The sequence below is a fragment of the Perna viridis genome, chromosome 2, assembly GCF_037379345.1.
Source record: "Perna viridis isolate PV_CMFRI_1.1 ecotype Kerala chromosome 2, ASM3737934v1, whole genome shotgun sequence".
NCBI classification, from domain to species: Eukaryota; Metazoa; Mollusca; class Bivalvia; order Mytilida; family Mytilidae; genus Perna; species Perna viridis.
In genome coordinates, this window is record NC_142446.1 from 31,251,874 (window position 1) to 31,277,419 (window position 25,546).

Below are 25,546 nucleotides of genomic sequence, written 5' to 3' on the forward strand. Positions count from 1 at the left end.
AAACATTTGAATAATATAAACACAGACAACAATGTGCCATTAAATTTAAATAAAACACAAAAAATGGGTAAAAAATGTCAATGAGTAAAATTGGTTTTATTGCATTGTTAGAAGAGTAACAAAAGCATCAATAAGAATCAACATTACATCTGAACGTCTAATGGTTGTTCAAATATTACTTCATGGTAGTAATTTTATTGATTGTCTCATTATTGGTTATAATTACCCTACAACTGCATATGGTTTATATGCAGAAAATTTTGTTATTCTGTTTTCTAAGATAACGCCTTCAAAGGCTTTGAGACAACAATCGTGGTTAGTTATGATTGTCATATGAGTAATTCTCTCTGAAATGGACGTGGATTGCGTCTGCGTCAATGACTTCCCACGATTTTTTGTAAGCAATCACATGTATCATTTCGATATATAGTAACAATCAACATGTTTTTATTCATTTCGGTAGAATGAACGAACATCAAAATCAATATTTATTAAATGACACTATAACAATAAAGTCGAACATGATAGCACTTTCCGTATATCCGTTATATCCTTCATTTCGTGCATTATAAAGCTAGAGCATAGTTGGTTCTACGAGATAATGCGACTGTCTTTGTGGATATAAACCCCTAAAATCCCCATTTTTTTTTCATAACACAGTTTTAGCCAATCATTTGCATAACGCTGACAATCAGCTGACTGTTTCTATATTTGGTTTAATTTTCGTTTTCGTGCTTACATACATACTCAATACTGATAGACATGATGGACTGAGGTGTTTCGTAACGTCCTTGGCTATCGTTTGGGTCTCACGGACGGTGTAAAGCATCAAAGCGTTTACACAGTCCCAGGGAATAGTCAAACCCGTGAATGTGGGACATTGTGTATTCGGAAAAATTAGATGTCATGTGATTTAATTTGTGATATGCACGCTAAATACAGTATTGTATAGCCTACAGCAGCATTTGCAGATTCTTTGATCCAGCAAAATACCTTTTGGGATAAAATAAACACTTTCCAGTGCATGCCAGTCAATTGATGAGAAATTTCCAAGGCCAAAAAAAAAATAATGTTATGTTTCCGAGCACTATTCTAAAATTTTGTGGGGTCAGTAGGTAGGGATTTTTATTTTCACTCGATATTTTTGAAATGAAATGTCATAAAGATACAATAGAAACCAAATATGCAAAGACGAAACATGTATTAGATTATTACACTCCACAGCCTACTCCCTTCTGGGAAATAGGCGCATGAGCAATTTTTTGTTTTGACGGAGGTGGTAAAAAAATATATTTCGTGCCGAATTCCAAAAAGTGATTATTCACGACCAAGAAAAGTGTTTTCAATTTTCTTCTTTTTTTGTCTGAAAGACAATCGGCAGACTTTTTACGTTATTTTTTTTCTCAAAATTAGTACTTTTTACTCAAAAAGTAGGGGTTTGAAGGAGGGTCACTAGGGTGACCGGAAACATTTTTAGGCCTAAACCGATGGTCTATTTTTTACTCCAGTAGTGCTAGAGATTATTTGGCAAGCTTTTTGTTTTTACTTGGCTTGGGGTATGAAAGAACGGAATTCCAACTTTTTACATCAATTATCTATATACATACAAATAAAGATCCTAAAGCAAAGTCAATGACAGTGTTGTGAAGTGCTGAATGCACATACACGTTATGTTGGTTCTGAAATCAATTAAATGATACTGGCAGTGCCTCTTGATATATTTTATACAGCTGCTTAACAAGGATACAGTTTTTGTCCAAGGAAACATTTTTCAGGCTACAAATGTATGTTACTATTTAGAAAAAGATAAAATTGTTTGATGTCACAGCGGTACGAGTTCGAGTCCCGCCGAGAGAATGACAAAAATTTGCTTCGCAAATTTGACAGTTCTAACATCGTTGGTAATTTTTCAGACTCTTCTATAAGTTTACGTTATCTTCCCTGTATCAATTTGATCCTATGGAGCAGTGTAGCGAATAGAATAGAGTCGTTACATTCTGAGACGTTGCATAATATTGATTTGTTGTGATATTAATCCTACGAGGAGGAATGGCCGGCCAGCGAAAGCTATATTTTTATATAACCTAGCTGGCCGAGTGGTCTAGGGCGCTGGACTTTGTGCAGGCGGTGTTACCATAGATGTCACAGTTGTACGAGTTCGAGTCCCGCGGAGGGAACGACCAAAAATTTGCATCGCAAATTTGACAGTTCTAACATCGTTGGGAATTTTTCAGACCTTCACATATATATATATATATATATATATATATATGTGTGTGTGTGTGTGTGTGTGTGTGTGTGTGTGTGTGTGTGTATTTAATATAAAAGTGTCAACAAAAAATGGTGCTGACAGCTACGTCATCATCGGCGGCGTCCGTGTCACTTGACTTTCGTGCTATGACTTTATGGTTATAGTTGATAAATTATTATTAAATTTTGATGTGATTTTACTAACTACTAATTAATTATTACTCCTATTTAATTTTATGGCCCCTACCATTTTAGAAAGAGTATTCAAGGGAACAAAGGTTATAGCGGTAATCAAAAGAATGCAATCCAGGAACAAAAAATTAGGGCCATCCATGTAACTGACAGATACTGTCGGTTTCTGTTAATCTAAAAAAAAGAGAGAGCCCAGAATTTTACCAAGCTAACCTAGGCCTACATAAAGTGAAATGCCCAATCCTTATTAACACGACATAGCAAGTACAGCACATTGATTGATATCAGTAGATATTTAGTAACACATGTTAATATATATTTATAAACATAAGCATAATTCAATTATTGATTTCAGTAACTGGAGTTTTCTGGACAATGCAAACACGTTCACCCTACCAGTGCCCCTGGGCCATGCTCCTAGTTTTAAGTGGAGTCGGAGTTTCTCATTTACATATGTTACTTTGTATGTATTATTTTAGTTTCTTTATGTTCATTGTTATGTTTGTCTGTTCCATGTCTGGTCTTTGTCATTGGATTACATTCCTTTGATTTCCGCTAGAATCTTTATTCCATTGGTTACTCTTTCAAGACAAAACGTATGTTCAAATTTGCTCTTTGGGCAATACCAGCCTGCGTCCATACTTGCCCTCGTAAAAGTAAAGTAAAAGTAAAATAAAAAAACAAAAGGCTTAAAGGGATTGCAGTAACACAAACACACAAACACACATAATCATATCATCACATGCACGTCGCCTACACAAGGATTAAGGTGACGTGAAGTTAAATGTATGACCATATGTGAACAGTAAAAATCAATAATTCTGTCACAGGGTGTGTGTTCACCGAATGAACGAGCCGAATATTTCGGAAGTTTAGGGTTGCTTTAGGTCACAAAAATATGGAAGAGTAATCAAGGGAACCAAGGCCATAGAGGCAACCAAAAGAATGCAATCCAGGGGCAAAGACCAGACATGGAAAACAGACATACACAACAAAGAACATAAAGCAACCAAAATCATACATACAAAGTAACCAAAGTAAATCAGCAACTCGGACTCCACTAAAAACTGATATCATGGACCACGTGCACCGGTAGGGTAAGCGTCCTCTGCTTTCCTAGAAACACCCACCGAGTTGCTTATAAAAAGTCAAGTCCGGGGTAGACAAACGAGGAAAGGGAAACCATGACCCGTTGAATAAATCAGTTTTCATAGTGCAGATGGATACACCATAACGATCCACGAGTTCATGATGACGACCATAAAACTTCTGTAGTGATGACTTCAATCTTGTAGCAACATAACCCTGTTTCAGAAGCCTATTTGTTAGAATTCTAGCGCGATACCAAAAGTCTGCGTAGTTTCGGCAAGCTCTGGCATAACGTATGAGTTGTGATATGAACACTCCATACGCAGGAGTCGAAGGGATGTTGCCACAGATGAAAGGAAAGTTGACAATTCTGAATGAAAAGTCATCACGTTTGTCGTAAAGTTTGGTTTGTTTGTTTGTTTGTTGGGGTTTAACGTCCGAGCAGCAATATATCAGCTATATTCAGACAATGAACATGAAATTGATGATAAAATGAACATGAATGATGATGAAATGAAAGAGGGATCGCACACAAGGACAATGGGGTCGACAAATTTTGGAAATAGGGAGAGGTTGGTAGGGTCGGGCGATTTAGCCTCCTGTGGCGGAGCCCTATGGTTCCTACTCTCGAGGAATACCACAGTAGGGTTCTTTAACGTGCGAGGAACGTGGCATCTTTCCCAACACGGTGCACCACTATGGTTTGCGGTCAGGTTTTCCGTATTATTGCCTAACAACTCCAGCATGTAACACGCCAGGGGTACCCCATTACACCACCTGGGGCACACATCCCAGTTGCTTTGTGGGCAGAGCGCCCTAGCCCCTGGGTAGGGTTCTGAGCACTATTTAGTCCCCTTTTACGACAATCTTAGCGCTGCTGCAGGCCTATTCTTTACACACCCGGACCTGCACGGGGACGTAAAGTTCAATAGTTTTCCTTTACCATCGATTTCTAAGTGTAGGTCAAGATATGAGGCTGACTTCACAGTGTCTGTATTATCCTTTATCTCAAGTTCATTTGGGTAGATGCGATGTATCAAATCCCCGAAATTAGGATTGTTTAAAGATAATTCGTCATCTATATAGAGGAAACTGAGATTGAAGGATCTAGCCAAACGATATTCTTTCTGATCAGATCAGCTATAAAGTCAGTCTCATAAGAGTGAAGGAATAGGTCAGCAAGTAAAGGAGCACAATTTGTTCCCATAGGAATGCCGACCGTTTGTTGAAAAACACGTCCACCACACTGGACAAATATGTTGTCGATTAAAAATTCCAGCATTTTGTAAACATCTTCCTCTGTATATTTGGAAGATGATTTGGAATTATATCTTACAAAGTATGAGAAATCTCTACCAAGAACTATATATTTGTATCTAGGTGTACCATCTTTTATTGAAAAAACAACGATGTATAATGTTTTGAAGTCGGGATTTTAACTGAGTATGGGGAATGGAAGTACACAGTGTTAAAAAATCAAAGGTTTTAATGCTATTATATTCAGATAATAGTCTTGAACTGATTGTCTCCAAAATATCTTTCGAATTTTTCAGGATCCACATTGAATTAATACCACTACGGGAGTAACAAGTGTTGTGGTAGGACTGCAGACCCTCTTTGACAGTGTATAGAAGTTTAAAGTTTTGAAAGAGGTTTGTTGGTACATTTTGCAGATCCAGCTATGAAACATTGTTTGTATGGATTCTTGTGAAGTTTAGACGGTAAATCACAATCATCGTCCTTGATAGAGAGACCAAAAGAGTATAGCACAGATTTATGGTTTTCCACAATCTCTTCTTTGGAGAGAGTGGTAGCAGTGTAGGTCTTATCACTGGTATTATTTTCTACGTCTACTTCTGATAATAAACATTGGATATAAAACGTTTTGCAGACAAAAACAATGTTGTTTTGGGCTTTGTTTGCTGGTTCGACAACATATTTGTCATGTATAGTAGACATTGTTTTTGCTACATCGGGGTCTTTGAAAACTGGTGTAGCCTTGGCACTCATTGACCCACTTAAAACTTTCATTCGTTTCAAAATTAAAGACCTCAAGGCCTTTAACCGCTCTGACAGAGAATCAATGTCTTATTGTTCTCGTTTTATCCTTTTTCTTGCATAGTCCTCGATGGCATCCATAAGAACTTTAAAGTTATAATTCCAATTTATGGAGTATGGTTCATGGTACTTGGGACCTTTAGAAAGGATATTACGTAGACATTCGTTTTCGATAATGGTTAAATCTCCCTTAAGGACGTGACCAGAAGGAGCGTATTTGAATGGAGAGGTTTTGCAAGAACAGTCATGTGGTTTAGCCTTGAAGTCCTCAATCTCGAGGTTCTGCAATAGCCTTTTATAATAGAAAATTTTGGATGCGATGGGTGAAGTATAGGAATATGAAATAATTAATAATTGGTATGGATTTGTCTTTGAAATATGGGGGAATTTTGTTGGTAACGTTTTCGTGATAGATGTTAGCCAAATTAATTGCATCTATACCTTTGTTGACAAAAGGCAGTGGAAGAAATGATCGTTTTTCTTCATGTTGACTTTTCACACAAACTGGTCTAAAGAGACTGTGGAAACCAATATCCAAAATGATGACAACAAGTCTGTATAATGATGAGGTGGGATCAGAAACAGGAGTGTCAAGACTTGTTTTGTAAAAGGAGTGTAGTAGAGTGAGAGGTATAGAATAAAGTTTGGTTCTAATGTGATGAAGTCGAAGAGGTTTTTATATGAAAGGAAGGAGACCATCTATGGAGACATCATGTAACTTAGATGACGTATAGTGGCGATGGCCATGACTCCTTTCCCGTCTTGGATTTTTGTCAAATAAATTCATCACATTTATGCTATTGTTATATTGGGTTGAAAGGTTTCCTATACTTTTGATGTTGTCATTGCATCCGTAAGGTATTGCAGTACGTAGTCTGCATATCCAGTACTCTTCTCTTTCCCTACGATAGATTTTACTTAGAACGAAACTGTTCGCAGGATTGTAAATTTTTTCTAAAATACAGACTTTCATGGAGAGGATTGAATGATCTTGTTGATTAAAGTGTTGATAAATTGTCGGGAATTTGGTGGTATTAATTCCCGAACAATGACCGCAAATTCTTTTATTTAATTGTTCTTGCGTTTCTCCGACATATATTAAACCACATAAGTTGCATTCTAATCCATATATTAAGTTTGTTGATTTGCAGCTTAAGTCATCGTGACTTATTGTTTGGAAGGTTTCGTTTGTAGGGGAACTGGAGAAGTAAGTGTCGGTTATGAGAATGTTGCATGTTTTGCAATTTTTAATACTACATTTTGATATGGTACAATGTGGTTCGTCATCGTTGTAGTCAAATATATCGTTTAAAGTGATGGAACATGGTTTGATAATTTTAAAGTAGTCAGAATTTTTGTACTGGAATAGATGGTCTGCAGACTGAACGTGTGATTGGGTACTTTTAGTTGAATTGGTCGGGGCACTTTCCATACCAGATGTGAGTGTGCTAAGATTCCCACATACTTACAAGACAACAGAGTGTCCGATCTGCTGTCAGGTTCGGACCTTTTTATACTGGGCGACGTCCGCGTCAGTTTTTCTTTCATTCCTCTTGATAAAACCATTAATTTTAAAAATTGTATTACTGGGTTGATGATACCCTCAGGGACAAAATCCACCAGCAGAGGTATCGACCCAGTGGTGTGAAAGAGTAATCAAGGGAACCAAGGCAGGGAAAAAGCACTAAAACTGTCCTATCAAATCAGTATCATTTTACTACTGGCTTTATATGTTTTATTTGTTTTTATCAAGTTTAATTTGTTTCAGACATGCAGATATCTCAAAAAGAGTTCCAAATGCAGTAGATTGTATCGTACCTTTGTGTGACATAATTGTAAATGCGTGATCAGATCTAATTTTGGTAAGTGCGGACAACTTAGTCACACACAAGCAATCACTTTACATTAACCTAACTTGATTATTCAAAGTAAATCATTTTGGTATTAGATATAAGGAAAACGGGTATGGTGAATATGTCTAAGAGACAATAGCCGGAATGAAATTGGCAGCTCAAGGCCATTCCATGGAACAAACACAATGTTAACGAAACAAAAAGGTTCAAGTAGGTACTTCTATGACAGAAAGAAAATGCGATGTTTTCCGGTAAAAATGTAGCTTCATGTTTAATAGAAATATAGAAAAAAAGAACGGATACTGTGAAAAGTTACAAATGCATCAGCTTATAATATAAATACAAGATAGTAACTACTTTCAAAGAGATCACCAAATAGTCTTCGATAAGTATAAACACACATTTAGGTAAACTCTGAAAGGCCTCTGAAACAAAAGTAATTATATCCACGGTAATAGATGGAAAATGTTCAAAATCGAAAAATGTTTGTATTTTTTATTCTAAAAAAACTTATCAAAAGATGTCACGTGACACAAATGTTTTGTTTATTGATATTATGAGTAACGATAAGCCAGTGTAAAAAAAGTTTAGTAGATCAGTGATAGAGGAACAATGATAGAGGACCAGTGATAGAGGAACAGTGATAGAGGACCAGTGAGAGAGGACCCATGATGGAGGGACAATGATAGAGGAACAGTGATGTAGGAACAGTGATAGAGACCAATGATAGAGGAACAGTGATAGAGGAACAGTCATAGAGGACCAGTGATAGAGGAACAGTGATAGAGGACCATTGATAGAAGACCAATGATAGAGGGCCACTGATAGAGGAACAGTGATTTAAAACCTGTCAATTAAAAATGACGAATTTTAAGTAAGTTTTTTTTTTACTTTTTTCTTCAAAACTTTTTTACACAAAACATTTGAATGATTTTAAAAATTGATATTTGGTAAAAAGATGATTCATTATTATTCAAGTCTGACGTAAATTGTAATGAATGAAATAAACAGCGTGATAAGATGGTAAAAGAATTGTTACTTAGATCAGATAGATTGATTTTGCTCGGGATGAATGCTTTAGGCAGAAATTTATTGATTTTGTACTTTTCACAATAAAAGTGGCAATGTGGGAAGTTGTTGTATCAACAAAAAAGACACCTTATTATAGCGTAGTAATTAATTTCCTCATTAAATTTGATAATCATTTGTACGGAATAATCACCAATATGAATTTGGTATTCATTCATATTTGGATTATTTTTTACGTATGATAAAGAATTACAAGTTGTCTTAATTCTTGGCAATATAGCATGACCACTGGTCGCATTGTCATTTTTGTGCGGAAAACAAACATGATAATGTAACTAGCTCACCTTCGAAATAAAGATTGAAAACTAAAAGAAAAAACGCATCCTGTTTTACTCTTTGCATTATGTCGGGTGAAATAAATATGTGTTTTGTTCTAATTACTCCGTTTTAAATATTGATGATACTCATTTAAAAGAATCACTTTGCTATCCAGACGGCGAAATCGCTTAAAAATAAAAAATAACTACACTAAATTGTCTTCATGTCTATAGATTCTGGAAGTTTTGTAAACACAAAACTTTCATAATACAATCCACTTCAACCAAGGTATATTCATTCGACAGCTTTGCGTCAGATTACTTAAGTCAGGTTTTGTTAAATAAGAAATTTAATTTTCCACTTGTTTTCAATGAAGCAAACGCCAAGTTCCAAGAAATTGATCAGAAATTGCTATCTACACAACGGCATTAACATGAAATAGTCCTGATACAAATCAGGCAAACAAGAGGAAAAGGTAGGAAAAATAAAATTAAGTTCGTTATTAACAGCGTGATTAACAACTTTATTTTTTTAAAAGAGCACGCTTTAAACAAGTCCTGTAAAATGTACACAAGTAAATAGGAGCATGATATAGGAAGGAGAAGTGAATAAAGGTGTACAAATTAAGTTTAAATTATCTGATGAAGCTTAAGTGGTTTTTTTTCAATGTCCTTCGTTTGACGGATGGAATTCCCCCAAATCACGTCATCATATAGCATAGTACGTTTCGTGGGCTGAAACGCAAAGAGCAAATTCGGTGATAAATATTCAATGTATAATACAATCTTTATCTATGAGGCTTTATGTTCAGTGTTGTTTTGATCTATGAACTTCTTCTTGGTTGTAACTGCGGTGCTGCGGCGTTGCTATATTTTCCTTAACTTTTTCAGTGATATTGACTGAATAATCCCTGTATGTCATTCTTGATTATTAAAAGTTGAATTGATTTTCGGCATCGAGCTCAACATTTTATCTATGTAATCGTGTTTTATTTTATGAGTAAAAGTATGATAATGTTAATTTTATTTGCTTAATTCAATGAGGTTACTTGTATTTGTCTTACATAATGTAGCGGTATAAAAGGTTCTTCCAGGCAGAATCTGAACAGTATAGATGCATTAAAATGTAAACATATTTTCATTTCAAAGTATAAAACAAAACGTTTTTTAAAGCTCCCATACATTACATGCTTCACAGCGAATTCATTTTATAACTGACATTTTAAAATTACGTTAAATCTTATAAATGACTAATGCAATTATAGCGGCCTTTCAATAGGCAATTCGATTAACTCAAATCACATGACACCACTAGGCAATCAAATGTAGTGGTGCATCATGATTAAAAATAGACCAATCAATAAGCTGGGTTAAGACATCTGAAAAATTTCAAAGCATCGAACCAGAAGCAAAATTTCGCTCAACCTGAAAATGGCAATACCGAGAGAATCAAAGCAGTGGGAACAGGACAAGGAGACTTCTATAACCACATTAGACAAAAACATCGGAACGTGGAAAGGTTTTATTCAATCTACTGGAATTCATGGTTTAAATAAGGTTACATTCCGGGGAACCTTAAACTCAAAAGCTAGAAGGTAAGTATCGTTCTATGTAACAATTATTTTGTTTGTATAATCCATATGCCAGGTAATTAAACCCGCACTAACCCTAAGCAGATTGATAAATATTTGCGTTAGTAATGTAACTTTAATATTCCCTTAAAAAATAAATGGAAAAAGGAAACTACACAGAAAAACATTACAATGTTATTTCTAAGTATGTATATATGAAACATCCTCCAATCCCTAAGTATACAACTACCTTTTGTGTATACAAATCAACATATATTTCCCTTAACAATGAAAAGTAAAGCAGGGCGACTAAAAGCCTGCAAAAATGCTTTTTAAAACACATCCCGACCACTTTTCCGATAGAATTGGGAAATTAAGCCTGGTTGTATAGCTGCTTCTCCTTTCACTACAGTTAATTAATTCCATTTTCATGCAATACACTCAGGCATTAAAAATTCCATCGGTCAAAATTGGTAGAATCAATAGAATGGTTTTGTTCAACATGAAGTTTTAAGATATTATCGTAGACATAATTCACTAAAATATAAATCACACACGATTTACAATTTACAGTTCATTTAATTGACATAAATTGATAAAAAAAGTGATTGAGAATTAAATAAAACAAAAACAAAAATAAAAGCAAAAAACAGGATGGTGCTCAGATTAATTCGGTTAATTTTAGCTAAAATTGAAACCAAAACTTACTCTGTCGTCCAATTTTGTTATATTCATACACCATAAATTAATAAATATAAGGAAAACAATTTCTTACTTTTGTGAATAAATTGAAAGTAGCTGAACAAAAATTGTAGAAGTGCTAACCAACATTAAAAGCAACAAGGGAAAAAAAGGGATTATTCGTTAATTCACCAGAACACTTATAAAATAAAAACATCATTAAAATGCAAATTCAAAATATCGAAATGTTGGCACTAAATTGCATTAATTGTTTGCAACATAAAAACAAGTAGAATTTGTGAAAAAATGTATAAAATCTGGATTTCGGCCGGACTTGCCCTTTGGCATTGTTGTCAGAAACATGACAGTCGATACTTAAAACAAGTGTCAAAATAACCTAGAACACAATTATTATTTCCACAACATTTACTGGTTTTCGCTAGGGAACTTTGAAATTTGTGTAAAATAACATTTTTTTTTGTACTTCATGTGATCGCGCATTCTACAAATAAAAATGCCACAATATAAAGTTCATATTTCTTAAGTCTAACAAAACAGCAATGCTTCAAATTTTTTTCTTTTGTCTTTTATATATATATACAGAAAATCAGTAAGAAAAAATAGAGATGAAATTAGATGGCAAACAAAATATTCCAATGTGTTCCTTATAATGCAAATAATCGCATAATCTCAATGCACTGAATACAACAAAATCATGATACATTTCAACATTTGTCGTTATGACATTTGTATCACTCCATTACATAAATTGAAAAAAATTCCGAATGTGTACATAAACAAACCAATCAAAAAGCTTTTAAGAGGTATTTGATCTGTTAACATTCTAAATAACATCCAAATTGACCCAGAACAGTACATTAATCTGCCGTTCTTACTGATAATATTGATAAAACAAGTTGTGCAGGAAGTCGATCATCCAATCCAAGTATCCGAACGTGATGTATAATTACGAAATTTGTATTGTTAATAATAAACGTTTATTCATTTGGAATAAATGTTTGACATCCAAACATCCGGTTGTTTTAGTTTTCCTTGCTGTCTTTATCCGATTCTGCTTTATTCTCCGTGTTTTCCAGACAAGAAAAATAAACTGTCAAAAAAAAGTCAAGGGGCTATACATACTTTTGATCTCAGTCTTGTATTCTTTGCCCCATACACTTCTATAGTAAACCTTATATTTTATGATTTTTTGATAATTAGACAAGGAGTTTGAATCTAACTTTTGACCATGTTTTTCCATTCAGGAAATGTCAAATATGGTATATCAGAACAGGTCGAATTAAAAATAAACTACTACTTTCAAAATAGACCCTTTTTCTGAAGCATTGTTTTTCCTGAAAATACTGTTTTTCTTCAAAAACAAGTGTTTTTGGTCATGTCTTGATATTTACCCAGTACTTTTGATGAAAAACGATAATCATTAGCGAATAAAAAAAGGACATGGCAAAAAGAAAGCGCACAATATTTTTAGCCTCAATTTTTTTAGATATATAACTTTGCTAATTTCCATACTTAGGAAAAATATGCCATGCAACTAAAACATGAGGCCTTGTATATTTTGTTCCTTCATTTAAAATTGTTCCATTTAGTAAAAGAGTAATCAAGGGAACCAAGATTCTAGCGGAAATCAAAAGAATGTAATCCAGGGACAAAGACCAGACACAAAAAACAGACAAACGCAACAAAGAATATAAAGTAACTAAAATAATACATACAACGTAACAAAAATAAATGAGCAATTCGGACCCCACTAAAAACCGGGAGTATGGACCAGCTGCACCAAATATGTTGTTCGAAAGCTTCTGAGATAACTGAATCTCACAAAAATTTCACTTCCCCCTGAATTGTGATGTAATCTTTGCCCCATAGGCTTCTATAGTAAACCTTAAATTTTTCTGATATACTAGACAAGGAGTTTGAATCTTCCTTTTGATCATTTTTTTTCGTCATGAAAATGTCAACAATAGTTCTTTTCAAAAAGGCACGAACTTTGGTACATCAGAACATGTCGAATTAAAAAAAATTCTACTTTAACTTTTATTTTGAGTTCATAAAAAGACCCCTTTTCTGAAGCATTATTATTCATGAAAATACTTTTTTTCTCAAAAAACAAGTTACGTTCATAGCTTGATATTTACGTAGTATTTTTTATGAAAAATGAAAATCATTTGCGAAAAAAAAACAAAAACAGGAAAAGGCAAAAAGAAAGCGCACTTTATTTTGAGCCCCATGTTTTGACGAACACCCACTCAGGAATATATCATACAAGACTGATACCTTCTGACACGAACAATGTTGCATTTTATTATTTAACGTGATTTAAAGCGATAATCATTCTTATTGTAGTCAGTAGTTCAACAAGAAAATTTAAACAATCCATCAAAGTTGGTACAAAGCTACTTACGTTTAACAAAGGAGCAATTTTCGGCAATGTACGACACAAATAGTTGACATTAAAAATTGACTAAGGTTCTTCCTACATCAAAATCTGGGACAAACATACATGCAGATTTTGGTTTCCTATGTATATATCTTAAAAATCAAATAAATGATTTTTTGTGTAGGCAGTACATGTTCTCGACGCAGAAACATATAGAACAATATGGATATTTTCTGTTTATGCGACATTTTTATCAGTACAATATTGGTAAGACCTCAATACGATGTCAAACGGAAAGGAGTACATGCATTTTGTCATGAAATATATATATTGCCTTGCCTAAGCATTTTTGAAAAAAAAAATCTCTGATTACATACCAGAATGTACCCTAAACAAATATTTTCATAAATGTCGGTAGGGGAGAAGGAATATGTTGAAAGAATAATAAAAAGAACCAAGATCCTAGTGGAAATCAAAACAATGTAATCCCGGGACAAAGACCAGACATGGAAAACAGACAAACACAAGTAACAACATAAAATAACCGAAATAATACATACAAAGTAACAAAAGTAAATAAGAAATTCGGACTCCCTGAAAAACGGGAGCATGAAGCAGGTGCACCGGTAGGGTAAGTGTCCTCTGCTTTTTTAGAAACACCCGCGGAGTTGCACATAAAAATTAAGTCCAGGATAGACGAAAGAGGAAAGGAAAACTAAGACATGTTGAGCAAATCAGTATTCATGGCGCAGATGGATACACCGTAACGATCCACGAGTTCATGATGACTTTCATCTTATAGCCAACACGTGCACAAACCTGTTCCAGAAGCCTAATCAATAGTTTTCCTTTACCATCGATCTCTAAGTGTAGGTCAAGATATGAGGATTTCGCCACAATGTCTGGTTCCTTTATCTCAAGTTTTTTGGGGGGAGACGAAGAAGCTACATGGTGAGAAGCATGTATTGTATACAACCTCCATTTCGAAAGATTACATTCCATATTCATTAAAACATCGAAAATATTGTAGGTTTATGTGTCCGTCCTAGATTTTGACGGCTTTTATCTTTCGGTTAAAAAACTTAAATGTTATTAATTTTGATCAACGTGGTTCTGTTTAATCGTTTAACGTATTATCTACTTGCAAAAAAATGTGATGTCGCTTATCTTCATAATAAAACTTGATAATTAGATGAGTGCCTGATTTCACAAAAATCCTCATGTAGTTACCAAATACTTGCAATTGCTAATATCCTCAAAATCACAAAAAAAAGAACTAAAAAGAATTGCAAAGTATTCTAAGTTGTTCAAATTATTGTTCGTGTACTTGCACTGGACTAACTGTATGTAATCGCTTAAATCAAAATACAATTGTCCACCAGAACAAATACAAAATTAATAGCCAACTTAAAGCTTAATATTTGATTTTTATTAAATAATAAAACATATAAATTTTCCATTAAGACTTTCATTAAGGTATGTACTTCGATTTCAGTCACTGAATCACTGTTCATTGTAAAAACAACACATTAATTTAGAATTTTTATTTTAGCGTTTTGTGGGCAGTCTTATGGATGACGTCGGCTGTAACATTGATGTACGTCGTCACCGTTGAATTGAGAAACTATTACAGTTATCCAACCATGTCAAATACGTACATACGGTTAGAAGATAAACTTTCGTTTCCTACCATAACCATCTGTAATATGAGTCCATATAACAAAAGATCTTTTAGCAATGATACAAAAACACAAAATTTGTATCTTAGCACCAGCTCAAATTATTACCTCGCAGATCCTGTGAACTGGAGTGACCCATTTTATGTTGACAATGGCTTTAAGAACCCAATAACCATTAGTGACATACTTTCACATTCGAAGAATCTTTCCTCATTCGTTTATTACCTCCTATTTGACAATGTGCTACTGGAAAATCATCTAACAAAGGTGTACACGGATATGGGCATGTGTTTAAGATTTAATTCAAATGGGACTATTCAAACATCAATGTATGGAGCTTTGTATAATTTGTTGTTTTATGCAGACGTCAAAACATATGAAGATTATTTCAGTAATTATCATTCTTCTGGAATTAAGGTAACAAATGTACATATGTTAATAGAATAAGCAACATTTCTACAAAACTGAAAACACTTACAATACCGAATAATCGAATACAAAAATACCTTACATTCATATTACAAATACTAGTATGCTGTACACGTTTCAAGGAGTGTATGCTGTTTACATGTTTCAAAAAATGTACTCTCATCAGCAGCATTAGAATCAAATAGATAGGAAGATCATTATCCAAACATCAATTGTGTAAAAGAAGTACTCAAAACAAAAACAAAAAAGACTATCAAAATAGGAAGCCTAATCCATCACTGAGAGGTTCTACCATGTGTAATACAAGGAATGAATCGAACATACATGCCTACTTTTAGTTGTTTTTTTTTTCTTTTTTGAGGTGTAACGAAGTTTTCTACAATGTCAACACTCTTTTAATACACTATTTCTAATACCAACGTAAAGTTGTCGTCTCAATTAAATTTTATTTGTTTCTTTTGACCTTTAGATTGCTATCCATGATCCTCTTGTAGAACCTATAATGGCAAATGAGGGACTTGTAATTCCTCCTGCTACCGACGCCTACATTGAAGTACATAAACAGGAGGTAAGATATTACCGTATATTGAGTACAATTATCGTATAAAAAAGGTAAACTGTTTTAAGGTTATAGCAAAATTGTTCAGATTGGATATCTTATGAATCAAAGTAAAAGGCTCAGAAGAAAATTGTTTAAAAAATAATCAAAGAATACTTATAAAATATTAACGAAAGAAATCTATGATAAAAATAATGTTACCACGACTTCGTCTTCCTTTCTTATGAAATTACTCACTGAAATATAGTGAATACATGCCTAAATTGACCAAATAGTAACTTAATTAAAATTTAAAAAATCAAATTCCTCAGATATAATTGAGGATCTTTTTTTTCCTTTCAGTATTGTATAAAATACAAATTTAAAACTAAAATTTAGCGCAGCATTTAGATGACATTTGCAAAGCTTCTTCCATTTTTTTTTCAAAACATCAATGATTTGACGTTTTAGTCATGTCATTATTTTACTATGGATTAGAAACCAAACAATCTAAAGTTTTGCCTTACCGTTCAATATTTTGCAACTTTAGCACAAGTTTTTACCACCACCCTATAAGGCGTTTGGAAGTAAAACATGCGAAGATAGACAGAATTATAGGTCTACAAACTGTTTACAAAACTGTTGGAATGACATCATCAGAAGGGAATGTAATTGTACAGATTTCCTGTCAAAAGGTACGATGACATTAAATTTTAAAAGAAATGCTTTAATGTAGAATTATTCTTAATTTTGCGTACCTCACTAAACCCTTCAGTATAACTGGGGTTAACATCAAATATATACGCTAAATAGACCTCATTCGAATCCCGACTTTAAAATAAATGACACTGGTAGTATAGTATTTTCTATAAATCTATGTAAAGGATTATAACTTCGTATAACGTAAGAATTTTTGTCTCAACTACAAAAATCAAATTTATAAATACGTGGTTACTACAGGTATAATGAATACTGCAAATATGTACTCATATATATTAAAAATTATACGACTATAAACGCTCACTTTGCATTGCACGTTGTCTTTTTCCTCCTGTTAGTTGGAAATATACATCAAAACCCTGGTCCTGTTGTGATTAGAAGCCCCATTTCCCATGGTCCTTTGAATATTGTTATGTTAATGCTTGTAGTTTGTTGCCAAAATTACATTTAGTTGATGCAGAGCTCTCTGATTATGATATCTGAGACACACCTCCGTGATGATATAAAAACTGGCGATATCTTATCAGATGGATTCCAAAAGCCGATTCGTATGGACAGAAATGGGCATGGCGGGGGTATCGAAATTAATGTTAAAAACAGCACACTTGTGAGAAACCAGAGTTTAATTACTCTGACCTTGAGATTATATGGATTGAGATAAGCTCCACATCGACCGAAGCTATGGTTGGTGTGAATTACAGACCACCAAATTCTCCCGTTTCTTACTGGCAGAAGTTAAGAGAATAACTTACGGTATATCGTTGATTTAAATATTCCCCTATTCTTGGGCGATGACTCTTATGTTGACATGTTGACAGTTCACAATGGTCATTTTAGTAACTTCCATCAGGAGAGCTATTAGAAAACGTTATCGTGCTCATTACAGAGCTAAGCATACTAACAATCCAGCCCACTGGGCGATGATATATAGACAGACTAGAAATGACGTCATAAAACTAGTTCGTGATGCAAAAACGTCTTTTACATCACAATTATTGGACAAGAATATACCTCCTGGTAAATGGTGGCGAATTGCAAAGTCTATTTGTAAGCTTAATAACTGCAATACCACCAGTCCTTCATTAGTGCACCAAGGCAGAGTTATCGTGCATCCATCTGATAAGTGTGAGGTATTCAATGATTTCTTCACTAGTATTTCACACATTGATGATAAACCCGAAAGAAGGTGACCGTGAACCGATTAATTTAATACCCGATTTTATGGTCACTGAGCAAGAGGTGGAGGACCAGGTAAATATTTTATATATCACTAAACCTTGTGGGCCAGATAATATTGGACCTGTTATACTGAATATCAGGCTCAGTTATCTCCCCTTTAACCCTACTATTCAATAAATCCCTACAGTGCGGTCAATTACCTTGTGATTGGAAACGGTCTCACGTAACACCATTTATAAGAATAAAGGGTCCAGGTCAAATGTTACAAACTTCCGGCCAATATCTCTCACATGTGCTCTTTGTAAAATGATGAAAAAAAATCATAGTAAAGCATATGCATAACTATGTTTTGAAAACTATAACAGAACACCAATCAGGATTCATGCCAAAAGATTCAACTGTTAAATATTTATAATGCTGTCATCAGTAATTTTAAATCGCTTTGTTTTTTTTTTGTGTTGTTTTTTTTTGTGATATTTCTAAAGCTTTCGACCGAGTTTGGCACAGGGGGTTATTATTTAAATTACAAAAAATAGGGATTCATGGAAATCTTTTAGATTGGATTACGGACTATTTGATTGAGAGAAAGCAGAAAGTTGTCTTGGAGGAATTTAATATTCTGGTTGGGGATATATAGATGCAGGAGTGCCCCAGGGATCTGTATTAGGTCCGTTTCTTTTCCTTATTTGTATTAACAATATTATAGAGAATATAGAGTCGTATAAAGCTTTTTGCTGATGATACTTCATTATTTCTTATTATAGATGATAATACTATGCATATGCTGCAAACCCTCTTTCTTCAGATTTATCAACTATACATTGTTGGTCACAAAATTGGGCCATCAAATTCAATCCGTCCAAGACAGAGTCACTGCTATTCTCACGCAGAAATGTGATGTCCCATCCAGTATATTGTGGATGTAGAGACAACCAGGTGCAGGATGTTAATATGTTAATATACATACCCATCTTGGTCTAGACTTCCAGAATAATGCAAAATGGAACAGTCATATATATAAGATTTATAAAAAGGCATGCGACGTGCTAAAATTGCTTTGTTGAAGTACCAGGTGACCAGCAAGGCTCTGACTAATATATATTTTGCTTTTTTAGGCCAGTATTAGAATATGGCGATGTTGTGTGGGACAATTGTACTTTATATGAGACAAATCTTCTTGAGAGTGTACAGGTCGAAGCAGCCAGGATTATCACTGGGCTTCGCATTAATTCATCTAAGACAAAACTTTATAAAGAACTTTGTTGGGAACCACTTTTTAAGCGTCGAGAGAACCATAGACTAGTACTCATGTACAAGATCATTAATGGAGTAACACCAAATTATCTTAACCACCTAGTCCATCTTAACCACCTAGTCCAGCTTAACCACCTAGTCCAGCCATATATTAATAACATTCATAATTATAACCTTAGACAGCACATCTCAAATGATCATATGAGTGTGCCTGCTTGTAATACCCAAGCGTACACCAACAGTTTTTTACCATCCACAATAAGAACCTGGAACCGCTTACCTACATCAACAAAACACTGTCCATCAGTTGATGTTTTTAAGTATAGATTATCTTCCAATAGCCCGAAGGCACCTGGCTACTTCAACATAGGTAACCGCAAAGATAATATATGGCTCTATCAGTTGAGGAATGAAGCAAGCAATCTTAATCAACATTTGTTTCTTCATCACTTGACTGATAACCAAAACTTCGCACTGTGTGGACCACATTGAAGATAATCATCATTTCTTTTTATCTTGCAATTATTATGCTCACCACAGGAGGTCATTGCAGTCCGTCTGCTTGGACCTTAACATTATATTTAATTTGTCAAATCTACTATTTGGTTATGAAGTTATGAATGATACCCAGAATGAGCAAATTATGATAGCAGTGCAAAATTATATAAAAAAAAATACGAAGCGCTTTCAGTAGTGCCATATTGTAGTTATATATTACATAAAGGCATGATATGGGTTGTTTTGTGTGCTTTTGCTAACAGACATTTAATTTTTCTTAAAATATTTTATAAAAAAAATACTAATTTATTGATCAATTCATCAGCATTATAAATGATATATTTATCATATACTTTAATTTAATTATTGCTAGATATTAAAAATCATTTCAAATCAATTCCATCATCCTTATTGAAGTGATCGGTGCATGATCTAGTAAATAAATATGCAGAAAATACCTCTTTTGTCAAGATCGAGTTAATATTTTTAATCTTTGAACTTTATCCATCAATGTTTACAAGAAATGTATATTGATAATATTCTGAAATAAAAAAACAGCATTTTCACGAGCGGTTTAACGACACAGGAGCGACCTAACAAAAAAGCCTGTACTTTACTCCCGGTAAATACTTCAGATTACCAAACCACTGCCTCGTTGATTTCAACAAAATGAAAATCTTCATCGTGGAACAAAACACGATCTGGAGCGACCTGCAGAGAGTGAAGCGGGGGAGAGAGATTTTGGAAAAAAATAACTCCGTGCTGTACACCCACACGGACTTAATAAAAACATTAAGTTCTTCCTATTTTGTATAGTTTCTTTTTACAGCGTTTGTAAATACTTTTAGTATTATAGTTAAGTGTTCAAGATCAACACATAATGTGTGTCTATAAGACAATGTTCAAGATCTTTTTTAACTGTCAATAAAATTTTATACGTCACAGATATACACCTGATTAGGTAGTGCGATGTGTTCACAGACCATTTACTTTCACACACTCAGTTTATTTAAGGCACTGAAGAAGGTCATTTGTTGACTGAAAATTTTGCACATATATTTTACTATTGAGTATTAACATCTTTATCGTTGTACAATCCTTTAGACTTGTATAATTGTTTTGTTTGTGCTGCATCGTCATGACTCGACGATCCGATACCATTAAGTTTGCTGGTTGGAAGATTCCTTTATATATATATATATATATATATATATATATATAAAGGTCTGAAAAATTCCCAACGATGTTAGAACTGTCAAACATGCGATGCAAATTTTTGGTTGTTCCTTCCGCGGAACTCGAACTCGTACCGTTGTGATATCTATGGCAACACCGCCTGCACTAAGTCCAGCGCCCTAGACCACTCAGCCAGGTAGGCTATATAAAAATATAGCTTTCGCTAGCCGGGTCATTCCTCCTCGTAGGATTAATCTAGGGCTGTAACTTAGTACACGATGTATGGTAGTACGGGACAGTTGATTTTAGATGTTATTACGTAGGATAGAGGATCAAATTAATGATGCATGTCACAACAAATCAATATTATACGAACGTCTCAGAATGTGACGACTCTATTCGCTACACTGCTCCATTGGATGAAATTGATACAGGGAAGATATATAAACGTATAGAGAGGTCTGAAAAATTCCCAACGATGTCAGAACTGTCAAATTGGCGATGCAAAGTTTTGGTCGTTCCCTCCGCGGAACTCGCACTCGTACCGCTGTGACATCTATGGCAACACCGCCTGCACCAAGTCCAGCGCCCTAGACCACTCGGCCAGCTAGGCTATATAAAAATATAGCTTTCGCTGGCCGGGTCATTCCTCCTCGTAGAATTAATCTAGGGCTGTATGGTAGTAAGCGACAGATGACTGTATATGTTATTACGTAGGATAGAGGATCAAATTAATGATGCATGTCACAACAAATCAATATATATATATATATATATATATATATATATATATATATATCGAAAGCTATATTTTTATAGAGCCTAGCTGGCCGAGTGGTCTAGGGCGCTGGACTTTGTGCAGGCTGTGTTGTCATAGATGTCACAGCGGCATCGCAAATTTGACAGTTAGAACATCGTTGGGAATTTTTCAGACCTATATATATATAAGGGTCTGAAAATTTTCCTTCAATGTTTGAACTGTCAAATGTGCGAAGCAATTGAGACGTTATATATATATATATGCGTTTTCAAGTCATGTGAATATCTTCTATCTGCATGTTGTATATAATGCCCTGTATGGAGAGGATATATATAGGCCTTGCCTGCTATCCAATCCTTTTCAATTTATTTTATTTAATAAAATATGTTTTAAATAAAAAATCAAATAAGTATGATACTTTTCATGAAATACAATATAACGTTTATATTTGCAAAACTGTAAGTCATTTTTATACCGTCCGGTTTATTTTATTTTATTTTTTTTTTAATGTTTTTGTTGTTTTTTTTTTTTTTGTTTTTTTTTGTCGTTTTGTTTTTGTATGTGTGTTTTTATTATTATTATTATTATTGTTGGTGTTGTTGTTTTTGATGAATAATAGCTAAATAAAATAACAGAAACTATTTTTTCAGGTGAAGAAACATTTTGCTCACGTCATGACTTTCAAACATGCTCCAATCCACTTTTCTGTACGTAAAGTTATACTACTTACTTACTCTGACTTTTTTTAAAAGCATGTAGTTTTCCTTGTTATTACTTAAAAGGCAACCTTCAAAAAACGAGGTTTTTTTTTTAATTTTAACCAGGGGTTATTCCTGTTGTTTCAGTTTCATCAATATTAATTTTATGTGATTGACATGTATAGACCAAAACTTTGCGCAGTCTTTTCAACTTACTGGTTGTTCATGGAAAAAGGCTTTGAACATAAATTCAATAAAAGTGTACTGATCAAACGAAATAAAGAAGAATCTACAGAAACTCTTACACTTATACGACAGAGTAATATTTCGTAATATAATGGAAGGCGTTTTCTGAAGACTTATCTACTATTCTGATCATGCTTTAATATAATTGTCCGATTATGTAGGGCATTTGTTGAAAACTTATCACACCAGTACCTGTGACTGTCCATTAGAATGCTATTATGAGCGATACAAATATTCTTACTCAGCTGGAAAATACCCATCAGACTTCCTCCAAGAATTCCTCAGAAACAGATATAATTTTGACCAGGAATATCTTGGGTAAATATGGTGTATGGATTGAATAAACAACTTCACCCCAAATAATCACGAATGAGTATGTTGGTCTTTTCATATTATTATAAGAGAGTAATCAAGGGAACCAAGGTTATAGCGGTAATCAAAAGAATGTAATACAGGGACGAAGACCAGACAAACACAACAAAGAACATAAAGTAACTAAAATCATACATACAAAGTAACAAACGCAAATGAACAACTCGGACTCCACTAAAATCTGGGAGCATGGACCAGGTGCACCGGTAGGGTAAGCGTCCTCTGCTTTTCTAGAAACACCCACCGAGTTGCTCATAAAAAGCCAAGTCCGGAGTAGACAAACGAGGAATGGAAAACTATGACCCGTTTTAAACATGACTTAGAGGATTTGTTACGCACGATTTAAGCCAATAAGCGACTCGTTGGTACTAACATGTCATGCATATATGCGAAATATCTTCAGGAAAAATAAAAGAGAGACAACTCTAGCGGTAAGTCCCGACAGTTGAAAAAAGTAGAGCTTTAATTCGAAAATGTGCTGTATGTGACGTCGAGTATAATTAATCACACAATGCCGCAGTGTTCTGAAGATAATCTAATTATCAAACTATTGGTTACTTTAAGTCTAAAATTGTCTACATGATTAAATGATGATTATATAATTGTGTTTTGTTTTGTTTTGTCCAGAACTCAGTTTGTTGCCTGCAGAGTTTACTTCAGGGATTTGTCAACAACAATTACTGAACAACTTCCAAAATATGATCACATTGGTGTAATAATAGGTAAGAACAGTTAAGATAAATTTGAGCAATAGCAAACAAGATAATATTACGAAGGTGTTTACATCAATATTAGTATTTCGAATAATGCAGTTTCTATCAACGGTGCAGATATTTTACATGTAAAGTGTACTGGAATAGTTTGTCCCTTTATTGAAATATCTAATTTAAACTTGAAAAATAATCAATTACTTCACGTTTACATTGTTACAACCTTAATGTACTCAAAGTGAAATCTTTGCTTGTAATTCTATATAAAAGGTATGATTCGTTATAAAAAAAAATAGACCGTAAGAGGTTAATGATCAGTAAATATAAAAAGTAATTATCAGTGAACATAAAAAAAAGTAATGATCAGTGAAAAAAAAAAATAAGTGATCAGTGACTGAAAAATGAATGATCAGTCAACAAATAAAGGAAATGATTACTTAGCAATAAATATGAATAACCAGTGAACAACAAATTAAAATGATCAGTGAACAAAACAAGTGATCATTGAGCATAAAATAGAATGATAAGTAAACGTTACTTTTTAGCTTATTTATTTATCAATTATGGACTTTTAACAAAGTCAATGGGTTATTCATGGACCTGTTAAGATTATATTGACGAAGCACGAAGTCCGAGGTCAATATAACCTAACATGTCCGTAAATAACGTATTGACTGATCGGAAGTCCTTAATTTATATATTACTTAAATATATAATGTACTTTCTATTTGTCTGCTTCGTCTGCGGCGTTTCCGCCATCTTGGCTGAGAGTAAATACGGAACGGAACGTATAGCGTCAATATACATATGAATAGAAACATAGCGTCAATATATTAAAAAATAGAAACAAGGCTTCATGTAATATCCTTTGCATCACGTGATCATTATAACCAATGAACAAAGAAGACTGTTTCACCATATGTAATATATTTTTTAGCAAATCTTGGCGGTCAATTAGGGCTTTTCCTTGGAGCCAGTATTCTATCCATGACGGAAATCGTCGAGTTTTTGTTTTTCATGGTATACTCGAAGTGTAGAAAAGTTATTTTATATAATAAGATCAATGATAATCCACGTATTACAATGTTCAAATAGGGAAGCATAGTTCCCTGTTTAACAAAACAGACATTCGTGAAAGAGGTTTGTATGGCGAAAATTTATAACTAGACATATGGTAGTATTTTGTAATGAATGTAAAAATAGTTATACATGTACTCGGTGGAAATTTGTTTTGAATGTAAAAACAATTATACTCATGGTGTTATTTTGGTCCGAATGTGAAAATAGTTACACTCGTGGTAGTATTTGTTTTCAGAATGTAATGATATTAAAGAAAAAGTAGAGGCATTTAGAAATTGATCTTTGAAACACATTTGCCACATCCATAAATTTGCAATATTTATATGCTTGGTTTAAGTGTTTTTTATCCAATTTGTAGGCTTTACATTTCCTCGGGTTTTATATCAGAACAATAGATGATTTCATTTATGTGATTTATTTTATTAACAATTATATAGCGAATACCTACTCAAAAGTCGTGTATCCAAAGGTTATATCGGTAATCAAAAGAATGTAATCTAGGGACAAAGACCAGACATGGAAAACAGACATACACAACAAAGAACATAAAGTTACTAAAATCATACATACAAAGTAACGAAAGCAAATGAGCAACCTTGGAGTATGGACTAGGTGCACCGGAAGGGTAAGCGTCCTCTGAAAATAGCTACAAAATAGTTTTAATAATAATAATACACTAAAATTGGTATTGGTCTTTGATGAAATATTTTTATCATTTCCTGAGAAAATGTAATCAATCCGAAAAAATGTGTCTGAAATCCCTGAG

General features: G+C 33.8%; 1 protein-coding gene across 1 annotated transcript; it reads left to right on the forward strand.

The window, feature by feature from the left end:
• Positions 1 to 9,986: 9,986 nt before the first annotated feature.
• Positions 9,987 to 25,148, forward strand: LOC148624627 (bile acid-sensitive ion channel-like). The gene is made up of 8 exons (XM_088567386.1): positions 9,987 to 10,383; positions 14,994 to 15,537; positions 16,019 to 16,117; positions 16,638 to 16,782; positions 22,325 to 22,381; positions 22,780 to 22,936; positions 23,618 to 23,712; positions 24,638 to 25,148. The coding sequence occupies exons 1-8, from the start codon at positions 10,220 to 10,222 to the stop codon at positions 24,793 to 24,795; spliced, it is 1,419 nt and encodes a 472-aa protein (XP_088423512.1). The 5' UTR covers positions 9,987 to 10,219; the 3' UTR covers positions 24,796 to 25,148.
• The last annotated feature ends 398 nt before the right edge of the window (positions 25,149 to 25,546 follow it).

What these genes read in the sequence shown, in the direction of transcription:
- LOC148624627 (XM_088567386.1), top strand. Translation starts at nt 10,220, where the DNA reads ATGGCAATACCGAGAGAATCAAAGCAGTGGGAACAGGACAAGGAGACT. An exon ending in TTTGACCAGGAATATCTTGG is followed by an intron (nt 22,937 to 23,617) that starts GTAAATATGGTG and finishes TGTTTTGTCCAG; the next exon opens with AACTCAGTTTGTTGCCTGCA. An exon ending in TCACATTGGTGTAATAATAG is followed by an intron (nt 23,713 to 24,637) that starts GTAAGAACAGTT and finishes TATATTTTTTAG; the next exon opens with CAAATCTTGGCGGTCAATTA.